This window comes from Ambystoma mexicanum, chromosome 6p (assembly GCF_040938575.1).
Source record: "Ambystoma mexicanum isolate Mex_15411 chromosome 6p, UKY_AmexF1_1, whole genome shotgun sequence".
Lineage (NCBI taxonomy): Eukaryota > Metazoa > Chordata > Amphibia > Caudata > Ambystomatidae > Ambystoma > Ambystoma mexicanum.
The window spans coordinates 228,497,039-228,523,305 of record NC_090935.1 but is presented as its reverse complement, the minus strand read 5'-3'; the positions used below and the strand labels follow the sequence as shown (position 1 = coordinate 228,523,305).

The 26,267-nt window shown below is 46.2% G+C and overlaps 1 protein-coding gene across 2 annotated transcripts in view; it reads left to right on the top strand.

Moving 5' to 3' along the window:
* The window catches only part of LOXHD1 (lipoxygenase homology PLAT domains 1), a 1,234,736-nt gene that overhangs the window by 19,962 nt on the left and 1,188,507 nt on the right, over positions 1 to 26,267 (top strand). For both annotated transcript variants that reach the window (XM_069626921.1, XM_069626920.1), the window contains one exon: positions 6,788 to 7,021. In XM_069626921.1, coding sequence (XP_069483022.1) covers positions 6,877 to 7,021 — 145 coding nt within the window. In that variant the 5' untranslated portion in view covers positions 6,788 to 6,876. The remainder of the gene's footprint in view (positions 1 to 6,787; positions 7,022 to 26,267) is intronic.

Here is a 26,267-nt window from a genome sequence, read left to right as displayed (position 1 = left end):
CTCCAGCCAGCATGCAGACAATGATGTGTCCAAAAATTGAGTAGAGGAAGAGACAGACTCCTATTGCAACAGCAGGCTCCCCATGGAGTCTCCCTGCCTTTGCTCGACAATAATCGTGAAAATTGTCAAAATTTCCTCACGAAATTGACATGTGCTGTGTTCAGCGACCATCCGCCGCTGAAATTTCCAAAAATTAAGCCCGGATGGCTCACCGACGCTTCGTTATGAAGCCGTGAGTCTCCGAAGCCTGTTCATCAAAATGGCCGCCGGCCGCGTGCGTCGCTTCCTTCTCTGCGGTCGGAGTTCGTCGCGCGCTCACATACGATCATCTGCGCTGCGGCGGAACTCCCCCGCGTGTCCCAGGAAGCGATCCCGGTCTCGTCGCCACTGTTAGCGGTCTCCGATGGGCCGCCTCCGTGAGCCCCCCACCCCCTGTGGTAATGAGACACAGAGACGGAGATGTTGTCGGTGTGGGCTCCCCGGTGAACTGACATCACCAGGAGCCGCCCCGTTTATTTAAACTGGCACGCGACGGAGTTGACGTCACTCCGTCGCGTGCGTACCCTTAAAGGGGCAACGCCACAAGTGCCGTACCCCAAAACCCTCCCCACTCTTTTTAACCTCTTGTTCCACCACCTATATATTTGGATGAGTTTTTCGATGGAATTCCTTCGAAGTAAATTACTTAAAGGAATTCCTGTCGGAAAAACGACAGGGTACCATACGCCATATCCATAGTAGAGACTGAGCATGGAGCCTTAGTCAGGTGTTCCCTGCAACTCCCCGAGCAGGCGCATTTCACCCCTAGATACAGATAGGTGTTAGCAACCTTCATTATTTCCACTTTCCTCTGCATGGGGCCTTTGATTGGGGCCAGCCAAAATGCATGAGTGAGGTTTCTGAAAAGGTAATGACCAAATGTCTTTCTGCAAAGGCCTTATGAATGGCTGTATACCTTGTCTGTGAGTGCTATGATGCTTAGAGCAGGGTATTATATCAATATGGTTTGGTGAAATTTCAGAGGGGTCTCAAGAGACATGTAAATGAAGATTAGCATTGGTCGCAGGAATCCTTGTGAGGGACTTCTTTGATGATGCAGATCTCGTGTGTTGCCCTCCCACACGGCACACGTTTTATGACGGACTGAAACCCATGTCAACCAGCTCCATAAAAGCGAGTAGACTGCCTTAGATATGCAGAAGTTTATCTAATGTGTTATTGTACATCTACCACCTACCATAAACTCTGCCTGCAGCATAGAGCACCTTGATTGTGCGGCAGCCTCGGGCCTACCCAATTTACTACTTTAGACTTGGATCTATGAGACCGCTACAGCAGGATAACATTAATACAGGAGACCAGTCGCTAAGTGTGGGACCGGCATTCAAACCTGTGCTGCTCTGTGTTGTCTTGCTTCCAAGACAAACGCGTTGCCCCAGAGCTATCCTACTCGAACAGTCCTTCCACCCAACCGGTGTAATCACATACAGTCGCCACAGAAAGGTCATCTGGCTTCTGTGCTGTCCATGGTTTTGGGCATGACAGAGACTCGAAAGAGCTGTGGTTGCTATTTTGGACAAAACTAATTTGAGTTGGTTGAATAGCCATATCCCCCTCTTGGCCTGCCCATCCACAGTGTTTAATGCCTACTTATCAGCAACACATTCTGCATCCTTGGGCTCCTCTGTTGGCCTGCGTTTGCCGCGTGCACCAATGCACCAGCCATGCTGATTCCCTACACACAAATGAGCATCATTTCAAATGGGTCCTGCTTGTTTGCATTACACAATCTCACATGTTCGCTCTGGCGATTGCTTCCAGGTGCCTGGCCTCACACTTTCGCTGGGATGTTTATGTTTTGCGCTACACTGCTAACTCCTAGGAGGATATACAGGCAGCAATTATTTCTTCTGCGATTTCAAAACAATCCTTATTGACCATGGTTGCCTTCTGGTCTTGTGTAGATCTCAATTGCTACAGAAGCTTTCCTGGAGAATATATCAAATGATATGCAGTCAATTATTGCCCGTTAATCTTACTCTAGCCGAATGGTGCATGCAGATCTTCCATTGCAATTCCTCAAATCACGGCCAGACATGTATCAATTTCGATCGGTGTGTGGGTTTACGAATAATAAGGATAGCATCATTGTGAGAATCACAATACTAAATTGCATTAGTACCTGGCGAGGGACAATGAGATTTCTCTTAGTACCCCGTTCTTATGGGCCGGGGTACTAATAGCAATAGGCCTCGAGCAGGGGTGGCATTACCAGTAATGCCCCGGGGCCTTAGTTAAGGCCCTCGCTTTGCTCGGGTCTGTAACTATGGGCCACGGGGCATTACCCGAAGTGGGTAATGCCCCGTTATTAACTTCAGGGTAGATCTGATTTTTTCTAGATCCTGATCTAATAGATCTTCACTATCAAAAGCACCTGGCCACCTTGGACTGTGTCCCTGCATTTAACAATAATAATTCCCCAGCAACCAGGGATGGGCTCTAATTGACATGAATCCCTAATGATCACCATTGCTTTGGAAAACAATTTACCTGTTGTGTAAGCACCTTACAAATGCACAATAAATTAATAAATAAAGCCCGCCATCGAAACTTCACGAGGCTTCTCTTATGAACAAACCCACATTCCCTCCTGGCCCGGGATTGTTGCAGCGTATTATATCATGGTACAGCTCCAACTTTTGCAAAGCCGTGTCCCACAACTTTTCGGCGGAACTGTGCGATGTTCCAAGACAGCGCCATCAGTGTGTTCCAGTACAATGGGGTTGCCTTGTTGCTTATCCCTACCTCTAGAGTTGTAACGGCAGCTGGCACAGAACATGCAATATAAATGTTCGACTTTTCAGTTCTGGACAGTGAAGAGGGCGATAGGATTCGCTCTGATGGTCTGGAGCCGGGTCGCCGATATCTTCTTCGGACATCCAGCGGCGTGCTCTGTAGCTCTTTGCAAGCTATCACTTGCTAATCCTGACCCATTGTTCACGGCCTGCTGAAAGTTTTGCATTATTGAGGGCCAACCCATGGCAGTGGATGGCAACATTTGCCATCGTCCTCCCTTGCTTGCGGACCGCATCATAACCAATATTAATTGCCACAATCTACTGACTTGATTACACCAGAGACGTCATGTAGTTCCACAATGTTACTGGAAATTAGATGGACCAGGTGGGCACTAGGAACTCTAAACTCTCAGTGAGCCACAGTTCCTTCCTTCGGTTTCTTGACGCCACTTGGGATCCTTGCATTAGCGTGGCAGTGTGCATGGTTAGAATTTCAGTCAATTTATTTAATTGGTTCTAGGAACTTTGCCTTCAGGTTCCAGCTTGCATCATTTCATCAGGCAACCACTTTGGCTACTGGCCCTAGAATGTTCTCTCTGGGTTTCAGTTTTTACTCTTTCTCCTTTCAACCTGCCTCATATCAGGCTCGTAAAAACGTGCTTTCCTGTCCCAACCGACAGCCTTGCTACTTGTAAACACTTTCTCGATGTTGTTTCCTTGGAAGTGCTCCTGGGACCTACTCCTCGCGTCCCGCGGCCTCCTCGGTTCTCCTTCTCTGCTTCTCTGCACTGATGGCTGTTCATGAGCATCGCTCTTCTGTGGGTTCCCCTCACCATCTCCTGTTCACCTCGTAGCCTAGTCTCATGTGCACACTTCCCGGGAAACACTCTGATGCTCTGTGTGGTCCTAGAATCCGGTGTTCCTCCACCACACGTCAAGTTCTATCAGTGATATCTTGCTGTCTTGGCCCCCCTCAGCTGTGTCCTCTCTGCTGCTTATGGGCGCCGTGTCTGACATTCACCTTCAGTACACGTGCCCCTTTTTTCCCTGTCTCTCTGTGGCTTCTTTGCACGCACTAACACTGCAGCTCTGTCAGAACTCTTGGCTGCTCTTTTCTCTCTCCGAGAGTACTTTGGGTAAGTCATTTGATCATAGTCATGGAAGACAGACTCATTTCTTCATGTTATGTTCACTGACTCGGTGATCACTTCTCCAAGGCATCAATGGGGCAATGTAATTATTCTTTCTCACCACTTCCTTGGATAATAACATTTTATGCAAGTTTAATTTGAAGGAGGGAAATTTGTGTTAGCCAAGTGGGTGTCCTGAGGAATCTCTTGTGTAAAGTGCATACAGGTTAAATGCAGTTGCCATCTTGAAATAATGTTGCGTGCCTTTTAATACAATTGGTGCTAAAAACGAAACTTTGATCAAGCAACATTTCACCCAAATAGACTCTGAGCAAACGTGTATCATGTTATCCAGGTCATTTGCTAGCAAAATGTTAACTCTCAGCAATAATCAGTGGATGTTTTTAAGACTGTTTCTGGCTGAGCTCTTTCAGAGGGCACTTAAGCTCACCTGAAGCATGCAGGTACAAACCTCATGACAGGCATGCTCAAGCGCCTATCAGCTGTGCTACTGACACCCTTGCTTGCTCTATAAGAAAAGGGAGTATACCGTCATTTCATCAACAGGCATTTTTACGACTGCCTTTTTACGTGGACACTATTACGAAAACGTCATCTGGGGAAAGGGCAGATAAGGGCTTGGGGGGCTCTGGAATAGTTAAAAATCGGTGGAGAAGGGCAGTTTGGGGGGAAATCCCCCCAAAAAATGCAACTACTTTTTTTGTAATACTGTCCACGTAAAAAAGGCAGTCGTAAAAAAAGCCTGTCGGCGAAATGACATGGAACCATTGCAATATAGGCAGAAGAATCTGAGACATATCTTTACATCGTTGCCGCGGCGCCACTATGGCTCTCAGCATCAGCTTCAACGCATTGGTTATGGAGCGTCACATTTTAATTTTAAAAAGAGGACGGGGTATGGCAAGGTTGGAAATTGAGGGGAGCTGGGAGCTATTTAGCCCCTGCTTGTAGTCTAGCAGAACCTGGATAGTTTGAAACCAACAGCTACCAGGAACTACTTTTGGCCCCCCATATGAACTGATGTGAATATAACCAAGTGCATTTGGTATAATCTATAAACATTAGGACACATCTATACAACATTGAAAGCGTAAGAGGTCATAAATAATCAACGTAATGATATGTTTGCATCTCATGTGGCGGCTTGATTTTCGTAATGCAATGTTGTAGCTGCTCATTCCCCATTGGTAGCTCCTGGTCACTGGATAATGCTGATATCCAGGAGCTGCCTTTAGCTCCTGCGTATCCAATGTTAATTTTGGTACCAATATGGTGAAAAAGTAATGGGGAGACCTATGGGTGAGTTCCCCATTTTGTACAATAACAAAGAAGATACTCCAGCAATGATGCATTTAGAACTGATCCTATGACACACTGATGGTTTTAGCCCACGTAAAACATGTAATGACATGGGCCTGCCCTATTAGACATATATGTATTATCATCAAAATAGTGCTAGATCTCTCTTAAAACTTTTATCTTTGTGAAACAGTTCACATATCGTATTTCCGGAGTAACTGGGCAGCATGCATGCTGTTTGCCTACAATAAGGGAGTGTGGAAAGAGCTTGGGCTGGAATCCTTGACCTCTGCTTTGCTACTGTTGAACATCTCGATGGAATCTTTTTGTAATCCATACTTATTGCCACCTAGCAATTCGTTTTCACCATTAAGTTCAGCATTAATGATATTAGTGCCCTATCCTGTGGCCTTGATCTGCTTCTCCCACTGGTCCAATTATATCCATGGAGCTGTGTGGGTAGGGGCATAGGTCTCTGTTGTCATCTATTTTAGGATGTAGATTTGATCTCCATTTCGTTTGCTGCTGGGAGTTTTTGTCAGATTGGCCCGCCACTCATCTCCAAGGCCACTGATCATGATTTAAATCAGTTACAATCAGCCAAACCTCTGTAGAAGTGACTCATGATCAGATTTCAACCACTCCTTAAAATGCTCAATCTGCCTTGAGGTTTGGGTTCAACACATCTGTTCATTCTAAACAATCAATTTGTTGAATCAATTTCTGTTGGAGTAAATGCATCATATAAGTCTAACCTAGTAGTAAATGAATTCAGTGAACAGAGAAAAGCTGCCTAAATGTTAAAACTAGTTGACCCAGCACGTACTCTTGTCTATTCGAGCTGCTTGAATCAGAGTCTGAATCTTTAGAGCCACGTTGAGTTTAACTCTTAAGGTTTGAATTCGGACCACCATTGTTTAAATAGGTTTCAATGTGATTGAAGCCAGTTTACCAATGCCTAATGCAGAGGCAGTGTGTCACAATAAAAGCGACGTTCCTCAAATCTTCTGACACACACAAAAGGCAGTGAGAGTTGTGGGGTGTCCGGCGCAACAGGGTTGACGAATGGGGGTGTGTAGGGGCTCCGCTATGCAGGAGAATGGACTGACTCACGGATCTGGTAGCCTTTTTCTGAAGTCACTTTCTTTATATCTGCAGTGGCATTCGCAGACACCGGCAGTGAGTATAATATATGCTGGCAGTGACGAAAGTCACAACTGTGCCACGGATACGCTTGGTTCAGCAGTCATTCCAGACCAAAAACTCTTCTCAGATAACCTTCTCTACAATCCAGAAGAAAACTCAGTGCCCTTTTGCATGAATCTGTGTATTGTGTAATTCTATCCGTTTTTTCAATATTGCATATATTTTGCAGTCGAATTTGATCCATTTTGTACGGTTGTGTAAACTTTACTACTGGGCAACTTGATCCTAACGTAGCAGCATCCATTTGGACACAAAGGGCGATCCCCTTTCCCTGTTAGCTTCCTTGCTTTCGCAGCTGCATGAGTTTTTGATAAGTAACTCTTTCTTTTTCAGAAGACAAGGCAAGGCTGAAACCAGTTACCTCCACTGACGGTGTTCGCGATTACTCTGCCCTACACATATGAACGCCGGGACCCCTGAGAATGCCAACCCAGATTCAGTATTACAACTCCTCTCCTTCAGTGACTGGCATCCTGCAGTCTCAGTCATCACCTGGGGATGGAACGGCTGCCCGGCCCAGAGATGCCTACCCAAGCGCAACAGTGCCTCGGATCCGCCCCTCAACCGGTAAGCGCTGTTGCAGAAGAAGCGGTTGAATTGGGGGAAGTTTCCTGTGCTTCGCAAAGTGTGTGCCTGCACTGCCTGTGCATTCTCACATTGGGCTGTTACCTGTGCAGTGTCAGGTCGGGTCGAGGGCTTTGTCTTCTTGGTTTCGTAATAGTGTGAGGGAATAAGTAAAAGGACATAAACGAGCTTTGTAGGAACTCAGCCGACAACATCAAGGCAGTGATTGGAAAAGGCCATTCCTGATGAAGTCATTATTAAAAGATTTAGGTTTCAGCCTTTTGTTTAATGAAGATAACGTGCAATTAAAAGGGTCTATTGAATATTTATGTCAGAAAACCACTTGGGGTTGTGAACACAATTTGGAGTGGATACTGTGTCTACGGACTCATGCATTATATGCAAACTTCCGGCTGGATCTCTTACCCTTAGCTAACTTGGTGGCTGAGTGGGATCATTTCAAGTCTGAATTGTGTCCATTTTGTACATCAATTACTGAATCCCTATATCAATGTGTCCTTTTACCCTCTATACATTGACTATGAAATGTATGATAACTTGTTTCTAATAGAATTGTAAGTTGTAGGGCTGATTTTATGTTTTTTAGTGTTTTGACTGTAGCGGAGGTTGTTTTGAGGTTTTCTAAACTTTTAGATGCTGTGTGACGTAAACCTGAGCATTATATGGAATTGGTGTATTGAATTGCTGATTTTTTAATGATTTATTTATTTATTGAATGTTATATTTGTTGCTACGATGTTCGTCATTTTATAGATATAGGAATTTTGGATCCACATTTTTATTATTACTACTACATAAGGAGTTATTATAATGCTGTTACCTTTAAGTACTGATGCTGCATGCATTCAAACACACACACACACACACACACCTGTTGAGGTGTCCATCACGGCTGGGCTGGCCTGTAGGGAACTCTGGAGATTTCCCAGGAGGCCTCTGCACCCTGGGCTTCTTTTTTGTGGTATTTCAAATGTTCGCATGGGGAACATTTTCAGCTTGCTGAAAATATGTAATATGAGGTCACTTTGAAAATTATTTCCAGGGCCTCTTTTGGTTCCCAGTCCACCCATGGTGCTCATGTTCCCCATCTGCAAAGGAGCGCACCACCCCTCTATTTTGGAGATACCCTAGTAAATGTCTGCCAACCCTTTTTATAGGGATTTGCTAAGCACATGCTCTATGATGAAGTCTGGAAAGCTATGCAGACCCCTATACTCACTCTGGAACCAGACCCCTCCCCTGGCACACCTCAGACAGCCAATGAAGACGCTTACTCATTGCATGAAAGAAGAAAGGAGACTGCTCAGGTCTGGAAGGTATTATGGCAGGTGGCCCCTGAGAAGGTCTTGGGTAATGTCCAGACCACAGTTGTCTCTCGGAGTGATCTCAAGTGGGTTACCATTCCTTCACTGATTGTGCCCCTTTATTCAATTTCTACTTGGTTCCAGTGGCTGCAATGTAGTGTGAAGTACTGGCAAGTATGGAAGCCCATTTGTGTTGTTAAAAGTCTTCTTAATGCGGATTGTTTTTCACAACTTTATGAAAATCTATAAAACTATCCTCAAATGCTCTGGTTTTTCTTAGTGACCTTTCGATGCTAAATCTCTCTTGTGGTTTAGAAGTGAAAGGCGGGATTACGTAACTCGAGCATATCCTACACTTACTTGTCCCGGTCCTCAGAGAAGCAGTGGCCCACACCCTGTCTCGGGAGGATAGCTCAGGGCAACGTGCTCGCCTTGGAAGCAGGACGACATGGAGCAACACAGGTTCGATCCCCGGGTCCACGCTTGGAAACCTCTTGGTATTAAGCGTGTTATAAATAACCTATTATATCATACCACCCAGGCCTTCTTCTGTTAAATGTGCTTCCTGTAGTGGATACTCCCTCCCCCCAAAGGCATAAAGGGTAGCATTCCCCCCAAATCCACCAGTGCATGACCAGGCGAGGGGACCAACCACAAATACCCCACGGTGTTAGAGTCAGGACGTCGAAATGAGGCGAGGAACAGAAGGTATGATATCGACTACTGGTAAGTAATCAGAGCGTTGCACCTCCATATATCGTCCTTGTCTGAGTTCTCCAAGTAGATGCTATATCAAGCATGGTTGCGGACACAGAACATGTAACAGAGGCAACACCAGGTCAGGACTAATCTACACCAGTGACATTATTTCTAGCAAAAACTAGCCACGAACACCCTAGTCTTTAATATGATGAACGGCTAAGCCAAAGGCAGAAGCACAGATCATATTGGTAATAAGAGTGTTCAGATCCCCAAGCAAGTATTAGTAATTGCCACCCCTTAGATGGCTGACCAAGAGAAGGCAACGTCTTTGGGACCTCTTCACTAAGCGCCATTTGTGAGGGGGCCTTAGCCAAGCCAGAGGCTGTGTAAGAGGATTCAATTCAGCACTACAGTCAAGTCAACGCCTAGTCTAGAATACTGAATGAAAACCCTTATTGATATATCTTTATGTCCAGTTCATGCGTTCTGGATGACTACCCCTATATTACACCCCTCTCTTGGAATCCTCCTGACCCCACTGAGCCAAGAAGTAGTTCTGTTTTGCAAGTTAAAAGGTTTAATTGATAGTTTCAACAATAGGTATATATATCACACTTTAGAATAAATTAATAATTGAATAGCACACTTAATCTGATATGATAAAGATTAACAACGGAGAATCTGGCACTAGCACACTTCTTGATAATCACTAAGGAGTTGACATGAAATGGATAAGATAGCAACAATACTTTTATGGTTTCAAATGGATGCAATGTGGAATGAAATGCAGTACAGAAAATAACTTGATAGGATTTCAGCAAAAGACAATGTAATCACTTTCTTGGACAATTCACCCCCCCCTTTTATGCTATGCAAGGAAATGGAAGGGAGGCACACAGTTCTCAGAAATGCAATCAAATGTGATTCAGTTAACCCCAGCAAGCTTAGACTACAGAAGTTGGAAACACAGGCAAAATGCTTTGATATGTGCTGGCAATGGAGTGAAAATATGTTAAAATGCTTTTAATTCCCTCTAGAGGTTCAGGGTGAGTGGTATCTAGTTAATATTATTCCAGGCTCACACTAGCAATGATTCAGGGATAATTAGCAGGTTAAACGAATTTCTGGCAAATGGAAGGCAAGCAGCAGCAGATTTTTACACGTGAAGAAATTTGCAAATCGCTGCAAAATTCGCGAATGCCTGTTCCCGCGATTGCGGTAAAAGTATAAGGGGTAGGAATGTGGTTCTTGGTGCGATTAAAAGCTAAGATTCTAAGCTTTCAGATGAAAGTTACTGCAAGTCTCTAAGACAAACGGTCGCGGAGATATGAGCGATTTAGTGAAGGTCGTTTTTGGTTTTGCAAATTTTAAACGCAACACTTTTTCAGCTTTAAAAATGATGGCAGAATAACACAATTGCTAAGCTGCAGTTCTACTTAGATTAAAAATGGATTGAATTATATGATTTTAACTAAGAGATGTGTTCTGAGTTTTGCTGAGTACTCATAAGAGATTTTGAATCGGAAAGCGACTTGGTCACGGACTTCAGCCTGGTCAGGTCTTCCCGAGTTCCGCTCACAGCGCCTGGCCTCTGGAACTGCTCACAGCATCGGGGTCAGCACTCTGGATACAATGGCCTGGTCTCTGCTAGGCACCGGTTCTCTGGGTCGGGTCCTGCCTTCTCTTTGGATATTTCTGTCACCGGGTTCTTGCAAAAGTTCTTGGCAAAATTCAGACGGCGTCAGCCGGCTGTCTGAAGAGTTCAGTTGCAAAAAGATTTTCAGGCCTGTTGACAAATACTCTTGCTGGCAGTGGCCTTTTTGGTTAAGGTTCTGTAGTCTCTGTTTATCTTGGAGTCTAAGTGTTGGCTCCTTGAAGGTTGATGGAGGTAAGTATGGATTTTTCCGGCAGAGCGTCCCGCTGCAGATGGAAATGAATGTCTCTACCTAAGTTTCAGTGGTCCATTTATATGTTCTGCAAGTGGGTGTGTGTGTTGGTCATAACTAAACTTGCCCCTCTCACTTGTCATGGGTCCAGCTTTCATTTCTCCCCTGATTGGGGGAGCTAAGTTGTGTCAGAGTGATGTCAGCCATTTATGATCTCTTGAAAAAACTCCCCTGTCATCTGTGCACCCAAATCTATATATGATCAAAATACATATTTCACAGTTACACAGTTGTTTGAAATTACATACCCATGTCACATATCACATGAGGTATACTCTGTCCCAAATCTGCTGTTTCTAAGAGCTTGCATTCAAAAATGGCAACTTTTAGCACTTTTTAATGTGCTAAACAACATTGGATCTTCATTAAATTTTATACAACTGTTCCTCACATATCTACCCAAATACCAATGCATTTTCGTTTGTCTAGCTGAAACAGGGAGTCTGTAATATTAATAAACAGCAGGGTTTTGTCCCAGAATATCCCACAATTTGGAGTTTGGGCTTGAATTAAAGGTACATTTTTTAAATTAAGTCTCTCAAAGTTATACATTTCTGTCATTTGATTACAAAGAGTTATCAGTGTTTTTGTAAAATATATATTTTACTTTCAATTCAGTCCTCAGAGTGTTGGAGTCCGCCTCCAAGACTTGGGTGGGTCAGTCACATGTCTTCTGGCAGGCAGGCCTTTGTTGACAGTAAAACAGTAAAAATCAACATATTCCTTTCAGAGGAGAGGGGCCATTGTGTGGTCTCTGGGAAGCTGACATCAGGAGGCCAGGGAGCCACTTTGCATTTAATTAACAGAACCCTGTGATTTCCTGGCTTCTTGTGTTGAGTTCTGAAGTGTCAAGAGTTCTCAGGACAGGCAACCCCTTTGAACTTTTGATGAAATGAGACCCCTTTCTTTGCACTAGACAGTTTTGCAAGACAGCTCTCCTGTCAGAGTTTAGACCGCCAGCGCCACCCTCAGGATTTTGCGGTTACTGCATCCATCCTTGGGATTTTTTTTAGATTGATTCATTTCAGCAAGTGATATTACATGGAGTATATTGTCCATGTTCAGGACATGGCATTGGTGTGTTTCTGAAGTAAAGTAATTCTGTGCCCATGATTTTGCCATATTTGACATTCAAGAAAAATGAATTCCCCACAATTCTAGGTGGCTTTTGGCAATCAGCATTGCCATTCCCAATGGTTTCAGACTACTGTGCGGGTAGTCCAATGGTGGTTTTAGGCAGTGCCCTTCTGTGCCCATAACATCAGCAAAATGGGTGGCAGCCTATTCTTCATGCCCTTCCCTGGGCATCTTCTGGGAAGTTCTGGCCATCATGATGTTTTCAACGCCAGTACTGCCCAGTTTTTGAGGTAGGGCTCGGATGCATGGGTAAAAACATCCCACAAGCCCCCCTCTTGCGATGGCCATTCTGTTTCCTGATGGGACTCGCAAGACCTGGGATGTTTCCTCATCTTCTTCCAATAGATGGCACAGTTCAGCATCTTTTCCTCCATCCGGTGGATCGATCGGTTCTCCTCGCCGGTCCTGATGGGAATATTGGGCGGTACCCCGGCCCATTGCGTCTCTGCTCCCGGTCTCCGGATCATCCTCCTTGGCCCGTCTCCAGGTTTTCTTTCTCCTAGGACGACAAAGGAAGAGCGGCAATACCTACTCATAGACGTTTTTCCACCACTGTTGAGATAGTGGGGCAGCATATGCATTTCATCATAACGAAACATTACATTCTTATTTTGATAAAAAAACAGTATAACTAAGAGACAGTTTCATGCAAATCACAATATTTTAGAGACTAGATGTGGTATGTTTTATGATTGGAACTGAATTAGTCTGAGTCAGTACCCGCTTGGATTCCAGAGGATTCCTCCAGTTGTTGCAGAGTGTGCCTGGGATGGCAACACTTCAACTGGTTTATGTGGACCCACTTGTCTTCCCCCGCTGCCAAAGGACCTTTGGGGATGTGGATTTTGTAGGCCACAGGGGAGATCTTGTCGATGATCTCAAAGGGTCCCTTCCACGTAGGCAAAAATTTCCGCTGTTTTGCCTGGTTTCTTTGGAAGTTGTATAGATAGACCTGGTCCCCCACCTGATATTCCTTCCTGGAAGTCTTCAGGTCATAGTGGGTCTTCATGCTATCAGCCGATCTTTCTAGATTCCGCTGAGCATAAGCAAAAGCATGTTGGAGGTGTTTCCTTAAATTCTCCACATACTCATGAGTTGTGGAGGCATTTATCAGTGTCTGCTCTTGGGTCCTGTAGAGCAAATGCTGCGGAAGCACCATCTTGCGCCCAGTCATCAACTCAAATGGTGACATTTTGGTTGCAGATGAAGGGGTAGATCTGATGGCCATTAGGACCAGAGGTAATCGGATATCCCAACTTGGCCCAGAATCTGCCACAAACTTCTTTAATATGCTCACAATGGTTCGGTTATATCTCTCTACTGCCCCAGAAGAAGCTGGCCTGTAAGCAATATGCAACTTCCTTTTGACCCCCAGTATCTCCCACATCTTTGTCATTACTTCACTGGTGAAGTGGCTACCCCTGTCTGACTCAATCCTTTGAGGTAGACCAAAACGGTAAAAGATGTGGTTAATCATCAGGGCAGCTGCGGTTTCTGCCTTGCAATTTGGGGCTGGGAGACATTCCACCCACTTGGTAAACAAGCATGTCACAGTCAACATGTACTTATTCCCCCTAGCAGAGCGAATCACAGGGCCTACAAAGTTGATTTGTAAATCTGACCATGGCAGTGTCATCCCCCGCTTTTGGAGAGGCGCACGGTGTGTGAGGGATGATGGCTGAAATTGTGCACACACAAGACACCCCTTCAAGTATTGGTCGAGGTCCTGCCCCATGTGTGGCCAGTATGCAACCTCTCTTAAGATTTCCAGTGTTGTCTGAAACCCCTTATGACCGGCGGTGGCCGCATCGTGGGCGTGACTTAACATCAGGCTTCGGAATGAGGTAGGAACCACCCACTGATCGTGGCCAGCTTTGGATTTCCTTACCAGCAAACCGTCTTGGATTCGGAACATTTTTGGACATTTCATCAACACTCTTAGGTCCTCTTTCCCAATGTAATCGGTATCCGTCAGGGGAAAGTTCTCAGGGTCCTCAAGATGTTGGTAAAACTTACCAATAACTGGATCCCCCTTCTGAGCGGTAATCAAATCAGCATCAGGGGTCTCCTTGCTCCATTGGGCAATTGAAAGGTTGTTGTGAGCATTTGTCTGGGACCTAGTGATAGCAGTGACCTGGATTTCCCCCAACAGGGACTCAATCTCAATTAGATCCCCTTGGATGGCCCCGGTTTTGGCCAGCTGATCAGCTAAGTCATTTCCAGTTTTGTCTGGTCCCTCTACTTTGGAATGACCCTTGATCTTTTTCCAATAGATGGTCATCTCATTCGAGGTGACCAGATCATCAATGTTTTGGATCAACTTCCCATGTTTCAAGGGTTTGTTATTAGCACATAACATGCCTCTGGTTTTCCAATTAACCAGGTGCTCCACGAACCCGTTCCGTACATAATCCGAATCTGTGATTATGACCAGTTCGCGGAGTTGATGCTGGACAGCAGTGAGGATGGCCTGATGCACAGCCATCAATTCTGCCACCTGACTACTTCGGGGACCAATTTTGTATCCAGCGGAGGGTTCTGGGGACTCATTCACCCATGCATTCCCTACGCCGGCCACCAGTTCTTTCTCCCCGTTGTTGTCAACATGGTAAGAGCATCCATCCACATACACAGTAGGCATTCCCTCACACTTGTCTTCTTCAAAGACTTTGTGTGGGGAATTAAGGTATGCCTCCGTGTTGTCCTTGACTTTTAGACTTTCGTCCTCGAGACAGTTTTCTCTGGCACAATCATGCAAGTCAGCCAGACCTTGCGCGAGGTGACTCTTCTTGTTTTGGCCATATCTGACCTCCACAGGAAAGCCTTGCATTGACAGAATCCAGGAAGTAATTCGGGAATTACTCACATTTCCGGCCCGGATTCTGTCACTTTGGAGATATTGCAGAGGCTGGTGTGGAGTCTCCACTATGATGTGTTCCCCCTGGATAAACGGGCGGTAATTCTTCAATGCCCACACCGTTGCCAGGAGTGCCTTCTCACAATCGTTGAATTTTTTCTCCACAGAGGATAAAGTTTTGCTCGCATAGGAGATTACTTTATTGACCTTGTCATGCTTTTGGTATAATACTGCCGTCAAGCACGTATTAGAGAACCCCGTCTCCAGGAAGAACTCCTTGTTTCTGACAGGGTAAGCTAGGCAAGGCGCTTGTGAGAGGCTTCTTTTGAGTTGTCTTACTGCCTCGGATTGTTCTGGACCCCATTCCCACTTGACCCCCCCCTTCAGGAGATGAATCAGGGGTCTGGTAATCTCTGCGTAGCCCTCAATGAACTTTCTGCTGTAATTAGTCAGTCCAAGGAGGCTGCTTAGTTCTCGCAGAGTTGTGGGGTCTTTCAGTTTCTGAAGTGCTTCCACTTTCTTTTCCTGGGGACAGAGACCCTGAGGAGTAATCTCATGCCCCAAGAAATTAACACAGGTTCTACACCACTGTGCTTTCTGAAAGGAAAGTTTTGCTCCGGCGGCCCTCAACTGCGTCAGAACATAACGGATCTCCGCTATGTGTTCCTCCACAGATGAACTTTTGATGAGGACATCATCTACATAAGCCAGGTTACCCCTCGCACCCAGGTCGGGCATGGCCTTATGTAGGAAAATGTTGAATTCATTGCCGGAGTTGAGGTATCCGAAGGGAGTCCGGGTCCATGTGTACTGCTGGCCCCCAAAGGTGAAAGCCAGTTTGTATTGGTCCTCCCTACTGACAGGCACGGTCCAGTACCCATTGGTCAGGTCTATTGCAGTGAATACCTGTGACCCCTGGATCTGGGCCAGCCCTTGGTCAATGTAGGGCAGTGGCCATCGGGAAGTATGGACCCGTTTGTTGAGCTCCCTGAGGTCGGCGCAGAGTCTCCACTGGCCATTTGGCTTTAATATTCCCAGCACCGGGTTATTGAAGGTGCTGTGGACTGGACGGATTATTCCCCTGGACTCAAGGTTCTTAATTATTTCAGTAAGGGACTCCATTGATGCGAGAGGCAAGCGATATTGCTTCACAAACACAGGAGTCATGCCAGGGTCCGTGGGGATTGTGGTTGTGTGGATGTTGGTGCGACCACAGTCATATGAGTCTACCGCAAAGAGATCTTGGAAATCCAAGAAAACTTGTTTCAACTTTTGCTTTTGTTCCAGAGTCAAACAGGCATCAGCTAGGTTGACTCTCTCTTCCACCATCTGCCTGAAGCCTGGAAAGACTTCTGGTTTGGCTATTTCAGCGGCCTCCTCCAGCTGGGTGGAGAAGTCCCTGGTCAGAGTGCTGATTTGGACTGGAGGCTTCAGGTGGGAAAGGCAGCCCTCATGGATCTGGAAAATCACCTCATCCCTCCTGAAGTCACAAGTCACATCTTCCTTACCATAGGGCAGGAAGTGTACACCAGGAAGTTCCCCCATGCCGGGTAAAAATCCTGTCTGGTGTTGTTTTGTCCTCACTGTCACTGTCAAAACAGTCCTTGGGGATTGGTCCTAACAGTTCATTTACTAGGTCGATGGAAAAATGTCGGTCATCAACCGCCATTCCAATAATGGTGCCTGCGGCTAGAGTAATACTCTTTAAGTCGCTGTTATCCACCTCTATTAGAATGGTGTCATGTTCTATGTTGACTAATGGAGTTGGGTTTACCCCCAACCCTTGCTGTTGGAGAGAAGCGTTTAGATGTATGTAAGCATCAGGGTTTTGCAAATATTGTCCTCTTTTAACTTTCACTTCCAGGGAGAATTGTCGGGTCCTTTCTGGGATGGTGACTTCCTCTTTAACCTGAATTTCAACTGCATAAGGTAGCAATTGAGCTGACCTAAATGCTTTTTCTGGATCATCAAAGCCCATGGGATTATCCGCTAATCGGGACCAAGCTTTGAAGTTTATTAGGTCCAAACTAATGGTAAAGCGATTGAGAATGTCACTGCCTAAGTAAAAGGCGGCAGGGACGTCTCGCACGAACCAACAATTGTGGACTATGCTCTTGTTGCTAATGGAGATTTTGAGCATACACCTGCTTGGCAGGAGATGTTTGGAATTAGGTGCTTCCAGGTCCATTTCCCATTTGTCTATCAGTTTGAATGTGGGAATGGCTGGATCTTTTAGGAGTTGGCGGAACATGGCTTCGCTGATGAAGCTCTTACCGTTGTTCACACACACTCGAGCGAGAACAGAGTCCTTCCCATCATTTAACTGAACAGGGATGAACAACTGCTCTCCAATTTGCTGAATATCAGCCAGGCTCTGAGCTGATTTCACATCTTTCTGGACTATAGGAGTGGGAGTTTCTGGTTGTGGATTAGTATAGAATCTCAGAGTGTTTCCTTCCAGCGTGGAGTACCACTTTAGACTGGAAGGAAGGTTGATTTTCAGAAATAGTGAGGACCCTCCATCACCAGTCTGTTGTCCTACTGCTATTACTGTCACGTCTGGAATCTGGTTGTTCTGGAAGTGGAATTCTACTTGGTCAGATTTTTGTTCAACCATGTGGCATGTGCCGTTTAAACTAACATGGTTGACACTCTGTTTTAATTTTATTGGTCGGCTAGTCTGGGTCCAGAGGACCTTGTTTACGCAATCTATTAGGGGTGACAACCTTCTCAGGAGGTCATTCCCTAGTAAACAAGGGGTGCCCTCTGGAGTCACAACTATGACCGGGTGTTTCAACTTGTGTCGCCCAATTTTAATGTCCAAATCTGCCATCCCCTCGACGGGAATTTCCTTCCCGTCAAAGTTCTGGAGTTGCCCAGGAAGAGAGGTGAGAGGAATTCGGTAATTCTCTCCCCTTCCTGCATTCAGTTCATCAAAGGCCCTTCTGGACAGAAGGGTAGCTTGAGATCCCGTGTCCACCAGCGCTGAAATCGTGCCCTGCCCCTGTACTTGTACCGGGGCATAGTATCTTCCCTCCTTCTCCTCAAGGGGGCACAGATAATGCACATTTTTGGACAACCGGTGGGCTAACTTTCTGGTTTTGGACATCGCTAGCGAAGAGATTTGGGCAGAATTCTGTGGAGAGCCTTGGGAATCTGAAAGAAAAATTTGGCAACTGGAGATCAGAGCCATTGTGGGTTCCCCTGGCTCCGGTTCTGGGCCGCCCCCCCCTTTTTGGAGGCAGTCACCAGGATGGGTTTGAACCAGGGGATTTTCTTGCGGTTGGTTCTGGGACGAGATGGTGGGTGGCGGCAGCTCAGTCTCCACATCTCCCCAGTCTGGATTTGCATCCCTAGGGACCTATTTTTCTTTGGGAGGAGTTCCCCCCTCTCTGAAGGAGAAGATCCTTTTCCCAGGATCCTCTGAGGATCCCTCTCCCTCAAATTGGAAGATCTGTACCTCCTCCTCAAACTGGGTCTGTTTGGGTCTTTTGTTTCTCCTACACCCCCTCTGCTCCTTAGGAGGCAGACTTTCAGGGGCAAGAGATTTTGTTTCCGGTTCCTGGGTTTCCAGGGGCTGTTTACAAGTGAGGAAGGAAGCTTCCTCCAAGGCTTTACACCCCCCTTCCCCTTGTGCCTCCTCCCTGGGAACCGGTGAGTTATCGGGGTGCTGCCCCCGTCATTGTTCTGGAGCACCAGGTCCAGAGTTGGGTGCGTTCTGCGCCGGCATGCCGATCTGAGGGTTCTGCTGAGCCCTCAGTATGTGACCCAGATCCCGCGCCATGTTTTGAACCTGGCGCTCTAACTGGGAAACCCGCTCAGGCTGATACGGGGCCCTGTTTTCTCCCCTGGGCTGATCCCGGGAAGGGTAGCTGTCCCTCCTCTGATAATACCCCGGGTTGGGAAGATTTGGGTACCCCTCCCCCCTTGGCCTCCCCTCTCCCGGATTAGGTTGTCTGGGCTCAGGGAATTGGGGAAAGAAGGGTGGAGGATTTTGGGGCTGGAAATTGGGTGGATACCTGGGGAAAAAGTTCTGCCCAGGATTCGGAGAATTTCTGCCCTCCGGTGGGAAGTTAGGAGGAAAGTTCCCTGGGTTAGGTTCTTGGCTGGATCTCCCCCCTTGGGCTGGAGGAGTCCACACATAACCCAGGATGGGTCTGTTTCCCTTGTAACGGGGGCTTACATAATCAGGAGAGCGAGGGACCCCATTTGTGGGGCTGCCTCCCTGGCTCCCTGTCTGTGACTGGCCCGAGGACCTTCTGGGCCTAGCATTATTAGGTGCAGGTAGGTTTTTAGGCCCCCTCCATCTCCAAATCCAAAACGGGGGTGACCTTTACCTCTGCCACCTTGGCAGCAGCAGGGGTGCTGTTGGCTTTGGGGTTTTTCTGGGCATTACTTTTGCTATCTACCGGTTTCTGCAGCTCATAGATCCGGGTAGCCTGTTCAATGACCCAGTCTAAAGATCTTTTCTCGTGAAAATCCCTCACGAGCTGGGTCATTATGTATTTGGGCAAGGCATGAAAAAATGTATTAATGAATTCTCTACTGTCTGTGCGCATCCTTCTGGTGGTCTGCGCAAAAGCACGTTTCAGTTCTTGCACAAATTCTTGTGGGGCCTGATCCTCCCCACATTGCAAATTGTAGGCTGCCTTGCGAGCCTCTTGAGGATTTCTATGAATGGAAAAATGTTTCAAGATGGCCGCCTTATAGGTGGACCATCTTAAATGATTTTGGTCCTCCAGCCCCGCAAAGAAACTGGAGTATTCTGGGGAGAAGGTCCACTTTACATATTGAATACAGCTTTGGCTGTCCTTCAAATGGAAAGTCTCCATCATTTGCTCAAACAACTCTAAGTGCTCCCAAACAGAATACTTAGCGTTCTTATGGTAAGGCGTGATGACGCTCCTGATCGCCTTAATCTGCTTTAAGGGGTCCTTAAGCAAGGCCCTTTTTGCCTTATTGGCCCTTTTGGTTCGGGTAACCCTGGTCCATTCATCCTCTGACTCAGAGGCACTGCTCCCAGAGGTTCCCGTCAGATCTTCCAGGTTTTCCCGGATTCTGCGAGCCTGGGAATGGCTGGCAGAATGTGGGGACCTGGTCTCCTGTTTCCTGTGGTGCTCAGAGGAGTCCTCAGATCCCTCCTTGCTGCCAGGATTTGCTGGGTACCCCCCCCCCCACTGACCTAACTGGGCAGAGGTTTTCAGGATGCCCTTAAGGGGCCTACTCTCCTGGGGTTCCCCACTGAACTGTACTGTACTTGGGTGCCCATACCCGGATGCCCACCCCTCCATTCCTGAGTGGTACTGGCCTATGAGCCCCATACTTTTAGCTGGATAGTAATCTGCCATCCCTGTGGCCCTGTGCTCATGTGCGCCAGGGGACATGGGGGTGGCAGAGTCCAGGGACTGAGAGAGATACAGGCCTCTGGTACTAGGGCTCCTGAGGTTATGCTCAGGAGTTTCCCTTTCCCAGCGAACCTCATCTCTATCCGCCCCTGCTCCCTGTTGCAATGCAAGAGCCTGCATTTGTGCTTTCAGTTCCTCAGTCAAGGCCTTACTAGACTCTATCAGTCTCTCCTGCATCGCTACCTGTTGTTGGAGCCTATCATTGTGTTGACAGAGGGCCTCATTTTCCCTCTGTGCTTCCTGGTTGGTCCTGGAGAACTGGGCCAGTCTTTACTGCAGGAGGTTTACCTCCTGAGTCCCATCCCTACTGGCCTGCTCCTTTCTTGCCAGAGCAACTTCCACCCTTCTGGTGTGCTCTACCAAGTTCTGGTTTTCTTTTTGGAGGTCACCCAGCCCCTGGAGGGCCAGGTGATTTTCTTCAATTTCCTTTTTTAAGTGGCAGACTTCCTGGCCTAAAGTGTCTCTTTCCTGACTGAGAGCCTGCATCTGTGCTGCCAGGTCGTCCCTCTGTCGTTGAAAGGCACCAGCTTTTTGGCGCTCCTCATCAAACTCTGCCTGGGTATCCAGGTCTTTCAGAATCAGTTTAGTGCTCTCCTCTTTCTCTCTATCTAGCTGGCTTTGCAGGGTGACTACCTGCTCTGCGCATGCCCTGTTGAAATTGATCTGTTGCTCCAACTTTTTCTGGTTCTGCAGTAAGGAGTCCAAACTGTCTTGGTGCTCCTTCTGCAGGGCCAGAAATCTGGTATCCTGGTCTGTCTTTTCCTGTTGTAGGATGCCCATATCCTCTTTTATTTTAATGATATATTGCCTACTATCATTTTCTGACTCCTGGCTCCTCTGCAGCCTCTGCTCAGAAGAGGCCAGATCAGATCGGGCCTTCTCTACTGCCATCTGTTGCCTATTTGCCAGATCTTGGCTTTCAGTGCATTTATCCTGCATGTCTCCCATATATAGGCACAGGTATGCTGCTATCCTGGCAATCTTATTGTGTTCATCTTTGGCTTTAGGAGCCATATATAGTTCACTCAGGGCCACATGTAATGGACCCTGATCTCTCCATAGGTCTGACCCTGTTTCAGTGACCTGTCGCGTGATGGCCTGCAACCAGGCATCCTGGCCCTGTTTAGTCCATTCACCTCTCACAAATAGTTTATGTAAGAGGTGCTCTCTGGCTATTTTCATGTCTACTAAGGTCGTCATTCTAGAGATTGGTCTCTGTCCTGACTTACAGAAGTTTGTATTTTATTTTTGCAAAACAGACCTTTTCCTAAGAGCGTTCCTTTGAGGAGTGCTTTACAGCGTAACACAGCGTGGTGATCCGACCGGATATGTGTATCTGGTCAGCTGGCACGCTGTATTAATCTGCACAAATGGTAGATCTAACCCAAACGTCCGGCACGAGCCCCCAATTTGTAAGAGGATTCAATTCAGCACTACAGCCAAGTCTACGCCTAGTCTAGAATACTGAATGAAAACCCTTATTGATATATCTTTATGTCCAGTTCATGCGTTCTGGATGACTACCCCTATATTACACCCCTCTCTTGGAATCCTCCTGACCCCACTGAGCCAAGAAGTAGTTATGTTTTGCAAGATAAAAGGTTTAATTGATAGTTTCAACAATAGGTATATATATCACACTTTAGAATAAATTAATAATTGAATAGCACACTTAATCTGATATGATAAAGATTAACAACGGAGAATCTGGCACTAGCACACTTCTTGATAATCACTAAGGAGTTGACATGAAATGGATAAGATAGCAACAATACTTTTATGGTTTCAAATGGATGCAATGTGGAATGAAATGCAGTACAGAAAATAACTTGATAGGATTTCAGCAAAAGACAATGTAATCACTTTCTTGGACAATTCACCCCCCTCCTTTTATGCTATGCAAGGAAATGGAAGGGAGGCACACAGTTCTCAGAAATGGAATCAAATGTGATTCAGTTAACCCTAGCAAGCTTAGACTACAGAAGTTGGAAACACAGGCAAAATGCTTTGATATGTGCTGGCAATGGAGTGAAAATATGTTAAAATGTTTTTAATTCCCTCTAGAGGTTCAGGGTGAGTGGTATCTAGTTAATATTAGTCCAGGCTCACACTAGCAATGATTCAGGGATAATTAGCAGGTTAAACGAATTTCTGGCAAATGGAAGGCAAGCAGCAGCAGATTTTTACACGTGAAGAAATTTGCAAATCGCGGCAATATTTGCGAATGCGTGTTCCGCGATTGCGGTAACACTATAAGGGGTAGGAATGTGGTGCGATTAAAAGCTAAGATTCTAAGCTTTCAGATGAAAGTTACTGCAAGTCTCTAAGACAAACGGTCGCGGAGATATGAGCGATCTAGTGAAGGTCGTTTTTGGTTTTGCAAATTTTAAACGCAACACTTTTTCAGCTTTAAAAATGATGGCAGAAAAACACAATTGCTAAGCTGCAGTTCTACTTAGATTAAAAATGGATTGAATTATATGATTTTAACTAAGAGATGTGTTCTGAGTTTTGCTGAGTACTCACAAGAGATTTTGAATCGGAAAGCGACTTGGTCACGGACTTCAGCCTGGTCAGGTCTTCCCGAGTTCCGCTCACAGCGCCTGGCCTCTGGAACTGCTCACAGCATCGGGGTCAGCACTCTGGATACAATGGCCTGGTCTCTGCTAGGCACCGGTTCTCTGGGTCGGGTCCTGCCTTCTCTTTGGATATTTCTGTCACCGGGTTCTTGCAAAAGTTCTTGGCAAAATTCAGACGGCGTCAGCCGGCTGTCTGAAGAGTTCAGTTGCAAAAAGATTTTCAGGCCTGTTGATAAATACTCTTGCTGGCAGTGGCCTTTTTGGTTAAGGTTCTGTAGTCTCTGTTTATCTTGGAGTCTAAGTGTTGGCTCCTTGAAGGTTGATGGAGGTAAGTATGGATTTTTCCGGCAGAGCGTCCCGCTGCAGATGGAAATGAATGTCTCTACCTAAGTTTCAGTGGTCCATTTATATGTTCTGCAAGTGGGTGTGTGTGTTGGTCATAACTAAACTTGCCCCTCTCACTTGTCATGGGTCCAGCTTTCATTTCTCCCCTGATTGGGGGAGCTAAGTTGTGTCAGAGTGATGTCAGCCATTTATGATCTCTTGAAAAAACTCCCCTGTCATCTGTGCACCCAAATCTATATATGATCAAAATACATATTTCACAGTTACACAGTTGTTTGAAATTACATACCCATGTCACATATCACATGAGGTATACTCTGTCCCAAATCTGCTGTTTCTAAGAGCTTGCATTCAAAAATGGCAACTTTTAGCACTTTTTAATGTGCTAAACAACATTGGATCTTCATTAAATTTTATACAACTGTTCCTCACATATCTACCCAAATACCAATGCATTTTCGTTTGTCTAGCTGAAACAGGGAGTCTGTAATATTAATAAACAGCAGGGTTTTGTCCCAGAATATCCCACAATTTGGAGTTTGGGCTTGAATTAAAGGTACATTTTTTAAATTAAGTCTCTCAAAGTTATACATTTCTGTCATTTGATTACAAAGAGTTATCAGTGTTTTTGTAAAATATATATTTTACTTTCAATTCAGTCCTCAGAGTGTTGGAGTCCGCCTCCAAGACTTGGGTGGGTCAGTCACATGTCTTCTGGCAGGCAGGCCTTTGTTGACAGTAAAACAGTAAAAATCAACATATTCCTTTCAGAGGAGAGGGGCCATTGTGTGGTCTCTGGGAAGCTGACATCAGGAGGCCAGGGAGCCACTTTGCATTTAATTAACAGAACCCTGTGATTTCCTGGCTTCTTGTGTTGAGTTCTGAAGTGTCAAGAGTTCTCAGGACAGGCAACCCCTTTGAACTTTTGATGAAATGAGACCCCTTTCTTTGCACTAGACAGTTTTGCAAGACAGCTCTCCTGTCAGAGTTTAGACCGCCAGCGCCACCCTCAGGATTTTGCGGTTACTGCATCCATCCTTGGGATTTTTTTTAGATTGATTCATTTCAGCAAGTGATATTACATGGAGTATATTGTCCATGTTCAGGACATGGCATTGGTGTGTTTCTGAAGTAAAGTAATTCTGTGCCCATGATTTTGCCATATTTGACATTCAAGAAAAATGAATTCCCCACAATTCTAGGTGGCTTTTGGCAATCAGCATTGCCATTCCCAATGGTTTCAGACTACTGTGCGGGTAGTCCAATGGTGGTTTTAGGCAGTGCCCTTCTGTGCCCATAACATCGGCAAAATGGGTGGCAGCCTATTCTTCATGCCCTTCCCTGGGCATCTTCTGGGAAGTTCTGGCCATCATGATGTTTTCAACGCCAGTACTGCCCAGTTTTTGAGGTAGGGCTCGGATGCATGGGTAAAAACATCCCACAGCTGAAGAGATAGTTGGCCTGGTCCACCTGCTCAGGGTTTGGGAAGGGGGCTTTGACTCTCCATGGCCTTGAACAAAGGAGCCAAAAATGGAAGAGCGGCCCAGTCAGCCTCCTCCCTGCCTGTGCTACTAACAACTGGGGCTAATAGGATCAACAGCAATTATTGCACCCTAGACAACACACGGCAGGAAGCATAATGTCCTCATTCAGATGGAAAGAAGAGACAACCTTGGAATGAAAACCCCAAGCGGAGAGTAGAACAAAGTGGTCAGAGGGAATATGCAAGAATTGGGAAACACCAGGACAAGAATCCACCTCCCTACCTTGCCTAGCCGAGGCAAAGAGAAGGAACACAGAAAACAACTTTGTGGGAATCCCCCCTACGGGTTCAAAAGGGACGCAGCTCAGACAAATAAGCACCGGAAAGAAAATTCCACATGGGGCATAGGGTTCTGATAGCTGGTCTAGAACTCTGGCACTTCCTCATAAAAGGAGACGTGAATTTCTTCTCATTCCCTATGCCCATCTTAAGTTCCCTGAATGCACTGATGGAAGCCAGCTGACACCTGTGGGAAATGACAACCAGCTCCAGTCTGAAATCTTCCTTAAGGAACTCCAGAATAAGAATGGGAGGACAAGAAACAAGGGCCATGCCTTGAACCCCACACCAAGAGCAAAAGTAATGTCATGTCCTGGCATAGGCTGATTCTCCAGGCATGCCAGGGAAATCTAAGACACTATGTTCAGAGGCCATGTGGTCACAAGGAGTCTAGAGAGAGGGAGAAGCCATGTCGTTGATGGCATTCGAAGGAAGAGAGCAAAACCAGATTCTCCTCCTCTAATCTAGAGGCAACACAGTCCCTCCCCTCTAAAATCTAAAAATGGAAAACAAATCTGGAAAGAAGCGCAGATGGAGGAAAAGCATAGAGAGGACATAGAGGCCAAATGAGACACAGCGAATCCGACCTACAATCCTACTGGTCCTATGTACTGGAACAATAATAATTACAGAGCAGGGCGGTCCTCCTGGTTGCAAGGAGATCTATAATAGGGGGTCCACGTCTCCTTAGGGCCTGATGGCTTGTTCTCCACAAAGAAGGCCGAGGCCTACTCAGAATTCCACCTTGCAGTTCTCCATCCCTGGCATGTAGGTGACCTCTATGGAAAATGCATTCTGCCCAAGGCATGATTGAGTCCTGTACTTGTTTCAAATACTGTAGATTTGTCCACCCCAGTTGCTTAGTGTAATTTCATCACCATGTTGTCCATCCGGATGACGACCTGCTCCAAGTACTGGTGGGGGGCTTGTCCACCCCAGTCATTGAGTTGGAATTTTGCCACCATGTCATCTGTTCGAAGGAGAATGGGCCAACTCTTGATTCTGGGGGCTAATTCCAAAAGGGCCAGCAGGACAGCAGAGAATTGTGTGCATCCTCCAAAGACCAAACACCCTGAGGTTATTCCTGGGCCAGTGCGGCCTCCTACCCCCTGGAACTGGCATAATAGTCAT